At 46.7% G+C, this 12,927-nt stretch overlaps 1 protein-coding gene across 1 annotated transcript in view; it reads right to left on the bottom strand.

The window, feature by feature from the left end:
- Positions 1 to 451: 451 nt before the first annotated feature.
- Positions 452 to 12,927, bottom strand: part of pds5b (PDS5 cohesin associated factor B) — a 33,377-nt gene continuing 20,901 nt past the window's right edge. The window contains exons 13-35 of the mRNA XM_086176702.1: positions 12,248 to 12,361; positions 11,285 to 11,366; positions 11,150 to 11,198; positions 10,802 to 10,941; positions 9,619 to 9,734; positions 9,401 to 9,506; positions 8,856 to 9,016; positions 8,547 to 8,670; positions 8,309 to 8,467; positions 8,040 to 8,108; positions 7,777 to 7,913; positions 7,538 to 7,661; positions 7,194 to 7,398; positions 6,975 to 7,089; positions 6,734 to 6,866; positions 6,529 to 6,648; positions 5,673 to 5,735; positions 5,406 to 5,551; positions 5,122 to 5,194; positions 3,270 to 3,688; positions 3,063 to 3,143; positions 1,307 to 1,397; positions 452 to 1,175 (exon numbers count right to left, since the gene is read on the bottom strand). Coding sequence (XP_086032828.1) covers positions 1,143 to 1,175; positions 1,307 to 1,397; positions 3,063 to 3,143; positions 3,270 to 3,688; positions 5,122 to 5,194; positions 5,406 to 5,551; positions 5,673 to 5,735; positions 6,529 to 6,648; positions 6,734 to 6,866; positions 6,975 to 7,089; positions 7,194 to 7,398; positions 7,538 to 7,661; positions 7,777 to 7,913; positions 8,040 to 8,108; positions 8,309 to 8,467; positions 8,547 to 8,670; positions 8,856 to 9,016; positions 9,401 to 9,506; positions 9,619 to 9,734; positions 10,802 to 10,941; positions 11,150 to 11,198; positions 11,285 to 11,366; positions 12,248 to 12,361 — 2,860 coding nt within the window. The 3' untranslated portion in view covers positions 452 to 1,142. The remainder of the gene's footprint in view (positions 1,176 to 1,306; positions 1,398 to 3,062; positions 3,144 to 3,269; positions 3,689 to 5,121; positions 5,195 to 5,405; positions 5,552 to 5,672; positions 5,736 to 6,528; positions 6,649 to 6,733; positions 6,867 to 6,974; positions 7,090 to 7,193; positions 7,399 to 7,537; positions 7,662 to 7,776; positions 7,914 to 8,039; positions 8,109 to 8,308; positions 8,468 to 8,546; positions 8,671 to 8,855; positions 9,017 to 9,400; positions 9,507 to 9,618; positions 9,735 to 10,801; positions 10,942 to 11,149; positions 11,199 to 11,284; positions 11,367 to 12,247; positions 12,362 to 12,927) is intronic.

Here is a 12,927-nt window from a genome sequence, read left to right on the forward strand (position 1 = left end):
TGGAAAAGGCCCCTGATCCGCTTCCACTCATTTCAGTCCATATGTAAGCGCATGCACACACACTCACACACACACACACACACACACACACCTGACAATGATCATCGTAGAAACACAGCAATTTCAGCATCATGCAGAATGATTAAATAAAGCAACAAGTCTTCTAGCATCAGGACAAAGGCTGCAGGCCGACCCGAATTTCTGACTCCCTGGTGCGGCGTCTGAACGCTTCACGGATGTTACGTGGACAAGCACAGGTGGGACAGCTCAATCCAGGCGGGGGTGAAATAAAGAGAAAGAACCACGTCAGATTTTATAGAGAATTATATTGATACAACTGCGGATCTGACTGGGTGGATGTGAAGCCAAGTTCATCAGCAGTGACAAACAGTGGGAGCGCGGCCCCTCTACCAGTTAGTACAAACCTAAAAATGAAACACGCACTACAGACTTTTTTTTTCTTCTTTTCTTTATCCCTTAGAAGCAACTCTACATTTGAACAGGTTTGAATCCTTTTTTTTTTTTTTTTTTAATTTTTTCAATTTTCTGGTAAAAAAAAAAGGGGGGGGTTTAATGTACAGAGCTGTAAACAAAACTTTAAAAGTAACAAGACATGACAGGCATCACGGGAAAGGTCAATCTCTTTTCGGTTTTAGAAGTGAGACGAAGGAAAAACAAAGAAGGGAGAGTGAAAAAGCGATATTGCTTTATGGGAGCACTTTAATAGTATCGGCGGGTTTGGGCTTGACGGCATCCCCCCAGTCAGCGTCGAACACGACAACAGAACATGAAACGGACAGAAGAGACTATTTACAAGTGAGCTATTTTTTTTTTTTGCTTTGTTTGTTTGTTTGTTTTTTCCTGTTAAAATTATTTCTATTTCTTGCGGTGAGACGTCATCACAATGCAACACAATACAACGACCCACAGCGGATAATACCAATGAACTGATGTAGTGCGCATGTGTGTGTGTTTGTGAATGTGTGTGTCTGTGTGTGTGTGTGAGTGAGTTGGTGTGTAACAGTAGGAGCGTCAGGGTATGAAAAGTTTAAAAAGTTCATGTCCATGTTTTCTTTCCTACGTCACTCTTCGATTTTAAAAGTAGCGTCGCCATTCTCCTTCGTCCTCCCGTTGTTTGCAGCTCATCTTCTCCGCCCGGCTGCCTTCTTGCGACCCTGAATGATTGGAAGAGAGACAAAAAAAAAAAAAAAAAAAGACAAGAAAAAGGAGAGAGAGAAAAATCAGTCTGCAATACGATCACCCTCACATTGCATGTCAGAAACTGTGTCCCCAATCCATTGGTTACCTTTGGTGTTGGCTCATCCTCCTGCTCTTCCTCCTCCTCCTCTTCCTCTTCAGAGTCATCTTTAGCGGCAGCTGCCCTTGATCGTCCGCGACTGGGGGAAAGAACAACACGGGCAGAGGAAACATTTTTAGCTCACCAGGAACCGAAGACAAAGGATCACACATTCATTCATTCATTCTCCAAACCGCCTATCCAGATGTTATATAGATGCCATTCACCCTTTCTTTTCCCGTATTTTCCGCACTATATGGCGCACCTAAAGCCTTTAATTTTCTCAAAAATCGACAATGCGCCTTATATATGGATCAATATTGGTTAATTATGGCTACAGTAGTCAGGGGGTGTCGCTGAAGTAGCAGCGGTTAAAAACGGAAAGGGGAATTCCAGTCCCACACCACTTGTGTGTGTATAAAGACCCCAAAATGGCACCTTTCAAGAGACACGCGTACGACGCAGAGTTCAAACTCAAGGGTGACCGGTCACACAGTAGAACATGGGAATAGAACAGCAGCGAGAGAATTCAACATTAATGAATCAATGGTACGGAAGTGGAGGAAGTAAAGAAGACTAGAAAGAGTTTCCGAGGAAACAAAGCAAGATGGCAACAGCTGGAGGACAAACTCGAACAGTGGGTTGTCGAACAGAGAGCAGCAAGAAGAAGAGTCTCTAGTCACTATTGGAATGAAGGTGACAGCGCTAGCTAGCGACATGAACATCAATGAATTTAGAGGCGGTCCTTCTTGGTGCTTTTTTATGAAAAACTCTGAGCGGTGACAAATGGAGTTGGAAAGGCGGCGCAAATACCGGGAAGAGCACCCGGTACGTACGTTACCGTATTGTGAATGCACTGACTTGTGTTGGGAGTGAACGGAGTTGTCAGAACGTTGGTTTGTATTCTATTAGTGACGTTTGACTGACTGACTTATCTGACTGTTTTGTTGGCATTCCCATTAGCGCAGCTTCAGCTAGTGGATGCATAACGCAACCCCAGCCACTTCTGTAGTTTCTATTCTACGCACCTTAGAATACGGTGCGCCCTATATATGAAAACAGTTTTAAAACAGGCCATTCATTCATAAGCAGATGCGCCTTATAGTGCGGAAAATACAGTACATGACATGGAGACTTTCAACCACTCACTTTCTCACTCGCGTCACATAAGGAACGACAACCGTTTGCTCCTCGTGTAGACATACAACCATTCACTCATTCACGCGTCAGGACAATTCGGGGGTCTACTGCATATTTCTGGACTGTGAGAGGAAAAGAGATGACGACACGGGGAGAACATGGAGACTCGACGCAGAAAGTCCCCCCCTCCGTCCGTCCGTCGGAATCAAAGCCTTACCCCACTGTGAGGCAGAAACGCTAATCCAGGTAAATTATGAGAAATGTCAATAGGTATTAAAAAAAAGCGCCTTAAGTTTTTTGTGTGCTTCGGGGCGGCGGACTGAACCGTCTCGTAGTGACATAAATAAAAGCATTTGTGGGAGCGTCCAGGCGACGCATTCACCTCATTAAAGAAAAATGAATCTAAATGCTAATTAGCTTGACAAATGGCCCGAGGAGGGAATTTGCTTGTCCACAATAAACCTCCGCATCCCGTGTGTGTACTTTGCAATTAAAGGTTAAAAGCAGCCTAGCGGAGGTTTTCATTTTAGAGTCTGGGAGGCCACGGGCTTCCAAACGCAATCACTGCGCTCGTGTCTGCGGTGATGAAGGCGGAGGGATGAGGTGAGGTGAGCGAGCATCTTACGCTGGTTTCTTGGCAGGAGGCTGAGCTGACTTGGGTGGACGCCCTCGTCTCTTCTGCGGCGTGGACTCTGCCAAGTCTGAGCTGGAGGACGAGGAAGAGGAGCGAGGAGGCGTTGGGTGTTAAAGCTCAAACGGCAAACGGGTAAGTAGAAACTACTTTAAAAGAAAAAAAAAACAAAATCCAAAACAGACAAAGTTCACTTCCTACCCTTGCGATCGTCGCGGCGCCCGGGCCTGCCGTCCACCTTTGGTCTTCACCTCCATGTTTTCACTGCTTATGTCGTCCTCCTCCTCCTCATCTTCCACCTCCTCCTCTACCCTCTCCTCCTCTTCTTCCTCCTCCTCCTCCTCGTCCTCCGGAGGGGGCGCCGCCTTCTTGCGCCCCCTCTTCCCTTTGGAAGGCGTGTCCTGGCCCGGGGTTGCGGCCTTGGGGGGCCGGCCCCTTCGGCCCTTTTTCGGCGGGCTGTTCTGTTCGTCCTCCGGCCTGTTGTCTTCGTCCCACGGGTCCTCGGACTCAGTCACCGCGGCGACGTTGGCGGCCGCCTTCTTGCGTCCGCGCTTGGGTTTGCTGTCCAGGTCTTCGCTCGAGGCCACGCCGCGTTTGCGCCCGCGGGGCTTTTCGTTGTCCTGCAGGAAGGAACAGAAAGTTGAGGGTCAGGCGGCACCCGGGAACTAAGAGGCCATTCCTGCGCGTCTTCATGCATGTTGTCACGTCAAACAGCTAAAAACTGCGATTCCTCACCATGAGAGGAACAAGCCAACCCATGTGTATTAACCGACTACAGCAATACCTTGACTTACGAGTTGAATTGTTCTGTGACCGAGCTCATAACTCAATTTGCTCGAATATCAGTTAAATTTCCCCATTGGAATGAATTGAATTGCTATTGGGCCATTCCAAAAAATGCACTTTAAAAAAAAAGCAATTAAACTATAAAAAAAATGAGATTGATTGTTTTTATTAAGTGTATTTAGCCTGAAGATTGGATGAAAATGCTGGTTTTTCATTTTATCCTCTATGGCTGAACTTAACTTACTTGCTACAATCTCAATGCTACAATGGAATTCTAAATGTAACTTGCACACTATGCTGTACTTTACTGCTAAAATGAAATTAGCCGCCGACCAAATCCTCTTTTTAAAAATGATGAAACCATCCCCAACCGGCTTTGAATGAGTCTTGCTATGCCTCGTCTGCTACACCAAATCCCAGTAAATGTGCCCGGCCTTCTCACAGATGATGCTCTCCATCATGGTATCTCTCCATCAACAATCCGTCCATCTCTTCACGGACAAGTCGACAACATGCCTACCTCGCTCATGTTCAACTCGTAAGTCGATGCACTCGCGAGTCAAGGTTCCACTTTAGTCAACACTCTGACTCCAACAATGCTTTGTTTTTCAAAAGGGGGGGGGGGGTGTTCTCAAACAAAACACACATCAGACTAGACGCCGACGTTTTATAAAGCAAGTGTGTCCGATCTAAAAGCCGGCCCGTGTTTGCACAGGAGGATCCAAAGCCAACGGCGCGAGGAGTTTATGACCGGATCGCCGTTGCCACACTTCACTGGGATCCTGGCAACGGGGCCTCCGGCTGCGGCCGGGAGAAGCCCCCGGGTCCTCCTCACACGGGTGAGTACGGAGGACGGGTTCCTCCGTGTGGGGAAGGAGAGAACTGGATTTCTAATCCAGTTCATAATTGAGGAAGTCAAAAAAAGGAACGGGATGATTCCCCAACGGACGACTGGAGCTGTAAAAGCAGATAAAAAGGGTCTGATGCCGAATTCCTGGAATTAAAGTTTGCCAATAAGACCGTCTATGTGAGGGACAGCCAGGTTGCCGCGAGCCCGGCGGGCCGAGCAGGCAGGAAGAGCAAAGACGGCAACGCAGTACATTGTGTTATTGATGTGCACACCTGTGGAAACCGGATGTTAGAAAAGATGATCTTCCTACAAGCTTTCTTGTTAAAAAGAACCTCTAATACAGATATATAATTTGTAATGATTTGTAATCTCCCGTCCCTCGGCAAACACGACCGGAGATGAGAGGTGCTTTCAAACCTTGTCGGTGCTGTCCGCTCGCTTTAGACTGAAGTCCTCGTTTTCGCTGTGATCCATCTCCGTGCTGTCGTGTCTGGAAAAACAGCGTAAACGCATTATCGGGATGAGACGTCCGAGGAAATCGGATAAAAGTCGTCGACGTTCGCCCCGTTGACATATTCAAAACGGTGCCAGGGGATGAACGTCCGCTCTTTGCGGCCGTCCATAAATTAGAGCAAATGTAATCCGGGGCGAAGCCGAGACACCTGAGCTCGGCGAGCGTCTCGTCGGGCCGCTCCGCTTACCTGGCCTTGCTCCGCTGCGGGGAGCCCGGGTTGGACGAGGAGTCGTCGTTGCTGGCCGTTTCCATGCGTGACGCTTTGCTCTGGAGCTGCTTCCCCGCCGTGGACAGCGGCTTGTTCACCGCGCCCAGGACGTTGGCGGACTTAGGCTTTGGGGGGAAAAGGAGCGATGGGTGGTGAAGAGTTGGGAGTGAGGGGGATTATTATAATAATATGTCGCAATAAAATAGAACCAAATCTTGACATTTACGAGCTTTGCGTCACGCTCACCTTCCCGGGCGTGAAAAACGCCTTCATCTCTGGCGGGAGGTAATTCTTTGTGTTGTTGAAATTCTGCAACAGGATGAAAGCGTGCGTGAGTTTGTTTGTATGATAACAGGAGACAGAAAAATACCAGGAAGAAGATTCTCTTTGGCTTAAAAAGGCTCATTTCAGTGAAATCCTTACTTTTCATTAATCATTTCTTTTATTAAATTATTTTTGTGAGATATTCTAAAAAATAATTTCATGTTGCATTTTTGTTTAGAAAAACTTCCCAATTTTCAGGAAAGACTGACAATTTTTTTTTATTTACTTTTTTTTTTTTAAATCAGCTTCTTAAATCAGCTTCTTTAAATCAGCGGCAACTCGAGATTCGGTGTCTTGCCTGAGGACAGGGTTCGCTGCAGACAGGCGGACCCGGGGAACAAAGTGCCAACCAGCCAAGTCATTCTACGTACGTTTTCGGTGACGCTTCAGCCCATGTGTATAATTCAAGTCGTTTTAAACCGATAGTCACTTGTAGGGAGTTTGGGTTTTTATTTTAAATAAAAAGGTTTAATAAAAAATAAACCCAAGTTCTTTAGCGAAAATTAAATTTCCACAGGCAGCATTTCAACCACGTTTTCCAGGACTAGAAGAAATAGATCTGCTCTGTTTCCCTTAGGCAGCTTGTCCAGGACGCACTGTAACTCTTAGAGTACTTTAAGTACATCAAGAGATACGAGCGACAAACCACAGAGCACTCGTCGCAAATTCTCCGCAGATAGGTTTTCCTGCTAAGCTATTGATCAATTCTTTACATGAAGTGTAGAATTTCGCAGATGGAAAGGAAGAATCTCCCGGAGAGGCGTTGGTATGTGCCCACCTTGTCTGGTTTGGTGAAGAAGCTGGAGGGCAGCACGGGATCTTTCGGCGACTCCAGGCTGTAGGTGGTGCTCTTCGACATGATGATGTGCATGGCAACGTCGCATACCGTGTACAGCTTCTGCAGAGAGGAGGGGAGGACGTCTCGCTCAGCGACAGATTCTGATTCGGGGCATCAGAAGACGGGACGAGAGATTTTTCTCTACCTCGTTCGTTTTGGCGTCGTTGGGGGCCTGGGCGTCTTTTGTCTGCTTGACGTTTTCCACCATTTTCCTGATGAAGGCGTGACTGTTATTCTCGTTCTTGGCCATGATGATCTCCAGCACGAACCAGAGGGCCCTGAAGAGGACGGGGAGGGGCGAGAGCGGAATGAATACGGCTTTAAATCGTTGATATTTCTTGAACACTGGACCGCCGTCGCGGGCAATTACCGCGATCACCACTTACTCTTTAATGTCCTTGAGCTGCTCGATGTCCTGCACTTTGACGTAATCTGGGTCGTGGGCCAGTAGGTGTATGGTGTAGGGCACCACATACTCTGGCAGCAGAGAGAATAGCTTGTCTGTCGACACACGCGCGCACACACACACACACACACACATGTCATCAACCTGCAGAATGGAAAGCTTGATTTGCTGGCGACGAATTTGATGGTGGCTTCTTTACCGCTGATGGCGGCGTGCTGTTTGAGGTACTCCCGGCGTATGTTGACGTTTTTCACCAGGCACTGGCGCGCGTGAGCCCTCCTCTCTTTCACCGGATCCTTCGCGCACAAGGCGAACACCGCCATGTATTCCAGGGGGAGGCGGAGGCGGCACAAGCCTCGGTGGAGCTTCTGGGAAAAGCACTGCCGCACCTGGTAGCACTCGTCCTGGAGAGCGGAGACGAAGCGGAGAGAATACTTTTGATTAGGCAGGTGGAACCAGACAAAAATCGCAAGGATGAAATTGGAATAGAGCGGCGTTTTTTTTTTTCCCCGAGTAAGAACTCGAACGTGTCTCGGCTCTCACGTTGATGACGAGGGCGCACAGCTGATATTGCTCCAGTGTGATGATTTCATGGTAACAGGGCTCTTGTGCCAGCTTTAGCAGGGCGCACGCTGCCGCCAGCCGAAGCCTGGACATATCTGGTTTCCTGGAAGAGGGGAAAAAGGTGCGATGAGTAATAAGTACTTTAGCCCCACTTGCCTTGTTTTGTGTTTACAAAAGAAAAAGTACAGGTTTTTTTTTTAAAACATTTTATTTTTTACCCCATCCTGCCCTGCTCCGTTAGGTCTCCGTCGCTGTGCAGAATCGCCGTCAGCATCCTCAGGGTGGAGTTGCCCGATTTGCTTTGGTTGTTCTTCACTCCGAGTAGCCACCTCACCATCAGCTTGATTCCCTGAATCTGTGGGTCAAAGGTCAAAGGAGTGTCTGTGAATCGTGGTAATCGGGCAGAGCAGCGAGGGTCGTCGGCCGTCTCTGAAATAAGTCTCGGGAGAAATATGAAAAAAATGCAGGTTTTTGTTTCGACCTTGGCAAGAGTCTCTGGAGAAACTTCATCATCAGGAACCCAAAGTTTGGTTGTCTTCTTCCCTGGGATCTATTGGACAACAACAAAACTTTTAAACTCACATCTGAAGACAAAAAAACAGAACAATGCTGTAATTTGGATCTATATTCAATATGTTTAATAAAGGAGGAAAGGACAAGAACTAAAATCATTATCTCAAGAAATAGATTTTCTCTTCGTTGAGATCTTGGCCTGTATACGGCGCCGACGTGAGCGTGTGACAAGCGTACCCTGTCGTTCATGAGCAGGTCCTTCACTATGAAGTTGGCCACGAGGGATTTGAGTGGTGCGGCAAACTGTTCGGGTGCGAGCTGCGCCAGGTGGCCCAGGGTGGTGAGCGGGGTGATCAGCTGCTCCAGGTTGGCGGGGTCGAGGCCTTTATGCAGAGGCTGGAGAAATACAAACGCTCGGTGAGGCGTGCGAACGCTCACGATGGTCGTGAATAAAAACATCTCAAAGACGGCTGACCTCGAAAATCTGGGCGAAGTGCGTGTCTCTGTTAGTAAACATGGCGTTGATACAATGGATCGCATACTTGGCTTGGCGAGGAGGGCCTCGCTTTGCTTTGGCCTGCAGTACCGGCAGCAGAACACTAGAGGGAGCAGGACGGAGACGAACATTGAAACCCATCAGGAAGTACTCCCTCAAGTCCAAGAGCCCATATTACGGTTTCTGCACTCAAACAACTCGAGATGGATTTACACATCTATATATTCACGATGAATGCGGAGCGCTTGAGCAGAGAAAACAATGCAGGCATCCGGCGATGAAACGTACGATTTGATGTGAGGGAAACTCTCCTCCATCTTGCTCCCTGTGTTCTTAAAGATCTGCAGCGCCGCCTCCGCCACCTTCTCATCGTCCATCTTCAGACAACCCAGCAGAGACTCAAACGTCTCTGCGGAGTGGAACGACACCGGGTGTGTGAATGACAAAACCTGCGAGGAGCGACAGATCGAGGGTCACACAGCCACATAATGCCTCGTACAAGCATACAGTTCTAAATTCTTTCAAAAAAAAAAAAAAAGGATCTGTTGATGAAAATTTGATTTCATTCGGTTTGCAGTCTGATGTCACTCTGCAATACTGCCAATGATAGTCGTGAGCAGTTTCCTTGTTGTTTCACACATTTAACTAAAAGACGGCAAGAGCAACGGGCAGCAACGATCGGAAAGCGCAAAGGCATCCCCTGATTATAAATGATCGCATCGTTTCAAGCCGTTCCATTGACGATATCATTGTAGGCTTTCTCTCAAAATGAGACAATTTGATCAGAGATCGGGATTCATCCCCGGGGCTCGCCTTGTTTTGAGAGGCTTTACCTTAAGCAGTTCCAGCCCTGCTCTGATGGCGCCTTCGGTGGGAACGCCCTCCTCCTCGTCATCAGCTGTTCCATCGATGGATTTGTTCACCTGTTTGATTAAAGCACTAGAACGACAGGAAAGAAAAAGTGGCGCGGTCAAAGAATGGCCAAATATTTTGCCTCGATTCAAGCGCTTCCCCGACACAAACACACACATATACACACACATTCCGCTACCTGATGGATTCTGTGTCAATGTGTACAGGAGCGATTCTCTCCAGCAGGAACTTGACCATCTCCAGGAACGGGTTGCTGGGTTGTTTGGGGCTGCCGAGTTTTTTAGTGATGTCTCTCTGTCGAGGGAATAAATGTTGTATCGCGTTAAAAAACAAAAACAAGACACGCGCTGCAAGATAAATAAAGCTCTGGAAGAGACCGTACTATTTTGAAGAGTTAAATGACAATTTCTAATCCTGCTCAGTGAACTCTGTGAACTGCCACCCTCCTCGTATATTAAGTAACACAGTACAGCTTTTTATCCACCCGCAGTACAACCAAGGCGGATAAACTGCAGTTTTCCCAGACGAGCCGTGCTCCACCTGTTACTCCATCCCACAGTTCCGGCAGCATGAATTTTAACTCGTCACGGGAAAAGCAGCGGGATTGATCTCTTATTTTTCAGTCAGCGAAAGTGCATTCAATCACATCCCTTCCATCAATCGGGCTGATTATGTGCTTTACAAATTCATTGATTCGACGGCGTTTCCTGCACGCAGCCGTGGCATCGGGGTTAAATCAAAAGGTTGACTACAGATGGGACTGTGCAGTTTCCGAGTGGTCGGGGTGGGAGTGTCTGTGCACTGTGACAATTTCTCATACTGAGAGTGAATAGAATAGACCATTCAGACAGGACTCTCTCAAAAAGCAACGGTGTGCAAGCATAGATACACACACCTATATATATAAAAATTAATGAAAAAAAAAAAAAAAGTATATTAAAGATCTCCATGTGTGCGGTAAATGCTGCAAATGATCTCTACATCAGTGAGTCAACCCATCTCTCTCCCACACACACACACACACACACATCTTGATTACGGAATGACTGCACTCTTTGTTGATTCAATAGTATCATGTTTTCAGATGGATAAAAAGAAAGAGAAAAAAAAAGTCTGAAATGCTAAAGTGGATGACTAACTATTTGGCAGCCTTCTGACCAGATGATGCACAGAAGATGTGAGGGAAACTCTATACTCTTGTCTTGAGGAGATCTGTTACCACAGGATTACTCCTAGATTACTCCCTGCTTAAAATGCTGATTTATTGATGATAAAACCAAAGTACCTCGTAAAAGAAGCTGCCGTCCAGTTACTCGGGACTTTGAGATCCCATCTGGAGTAAACAAACAATGGATGCTCACCACGCAGACTTCGGCCTGCTTGCAGGAGCAGGTGGGGCTGACCAAGGTTTCCAACTGATCTCTGATCCGCTCGTCATCCTCCAGGACTTGAGCCAACTTCTTCACAAAGTCCTGAGCTTTGCCTGGATCTGGCAGGTTCCCTTAGAGACACGAAATTAAAAGCTGATGTGTGCATGGAATAGATTTTAGAATAGAGTCCGCGGCGGCGACGTCATGCGCTTCAGAAAACTTCGTTAGGCACGACGACCATTCGAGGTACACGTTTGATGTGTGCTGCGTTTTAGCCGCTGGTAAGAAGCAGATTACACGTGACTTAATCCCAAGATTCGTTTCGTAAAGATTTCTTACTTGTGATCACCATGACTTTGGCGAACACGGCCTTGCTGGATGTTTCCGACTGCAGAAATAGAACAGAGGGACCGATGTGAGACGCGGGTTGCCGATTCATCCGACCAGGATTTCCGAGCGCCACAAGTCAGTTACCTTGGGTTTCTTGATCAGGTCGAGCAAGTCTTTGACGTGATGCCGCAGCAGGTTCTGGCACTTCCACATCTCGTTCAGGGCTCTGAAAAGGCATCGAGGTTCAGGAGAAACAAAAAACAACAACAACAAAAAAAACAACAAAACGCACAATTAGAAATAATTTTTATTAACAGTATATCCTTGTTTTACGCGGGGGTTACGTTCAAAAAAGAACCCGTGATAGGCAAAATCCGTGAAGTAGAAACCTTTATTTTTTTTTACAATTATTATACAATTAAATACTCTATTATACATTGAAAAGAAAGAACAAACCATTTTATAGTTTTGATACAGTATTCTCGCTTTTGTGCAGATAACGTTTGTATCCAACGTAATGTTTTTTTTTCCTGCAATCATTTAACCACAGAGCTAATGCAGACTCCATCCCTATCATGGTCTTGATGCGGACAGTTGCAACCCTTTTTGCATCCTTATTAAAACTTATGGCTGCTGTCGTCCTTATGTTTTTTTCTTCCTTCCTTATGGAACGAACGTAAGATTCATTAATTCCATAATGCCGACCTACAGCCGCATAGCTTTTACCTTCCCTTAGCATGTCCAGAAGTTTAACTTTATCTGCGATAGATAGCATCTTCCGCTGCCTTTTGGGCCCTGCCGCAGGTGCTTTTGTCGGTCCAGAGCGTTTTGTCAACATTATGGGTTTTAGAGAAACTCGAAATTGCAAGAGAATTTGCACGTACGTAATGTAAATTTGGCGAGCTGTTTTACGTACGTGTACATATTAACCTGCAACGTTATTGAGAAGAAGCGGGGTGACTTTTTGGCCAATCAGAATGCAGAACAAAATGCACGACGCAAATCCGCGAAGTAGCGAAACCGTGAAAAGTAAACCGCTTTATAGCGAGGGATCACTGTATTTATTTAAATCCCATCATTTTGTGCGTGTCAAAGAAACACACTTACTTGACTGCATTTGTGTCCAGGGTGGCATACAGGTAGTAGAGACACTTCATCCTCTCGCTGGTTTCCAGGTTGTGAGGAACCATGTACTGGGCAAAGACCCGCTCCACCAGCAGCCTATTAAACACGAGCATGGAGGCAGGCTAAAAGTCAGATGCGTGCGCTTTGTATGTTTCTGTTTCCAGACCACTCTCCCGTCAGCTCTCTGTGCCTCGTGCTGCCTGCTGCCGCCGAACACGTCAGCACTGTATTTTGTTGTGATTTAAAATGACTTAAATCGCCCTGTCCATTTTTATCTTTTAAACTTTCATTTATCTGATTTCAATAGAGAATAAAATGCAGGAAATTCTGATTTTGCAAGTCAATCTCAGTGGACTTCAAGTGATTCTGGTGCCGATAAATAAATCAATATTCTCATTGTGTGTATGAGCTGATGTATTAGGAAGAAAAGATGTGGTTGAAAAACGTCAAGTGGCCCTGATTCTAACGGAAAACTCTCGCCAAACCGCGGTAAAACAAGACGAAGTCACCAGCTTCGCTTATCGTTCGTATAAGAAACCGCGTGGATGAGTTTGTTGGTCTCTCAGCCAGTGCACATCTGAGGATGATGTAGCTGTCTGCATTCCCCTCGCAATCTCCACAACAAAGCGGTGCGGCGCCGTCCGCGGGATTTCTCCCGGGGG

The sequence above is a fragment of the Fistularia commersonii genome, chromosome 29 (genome assembly GCF_037954325.1).
Source record: "Fistularia commersonii isolate RoL2024-O1a breed Wild chromosome 29, RoL_Fcom_v1.0, whole genome shotgun sequence".
Taxonomy (NCBI): domain Eukaryota; kingdom Metazoa; phylum Chordata; class Actinopteri; order Syngnathiformes; family Fistulariidae; genus Fistularia; species Fistularia commersonii.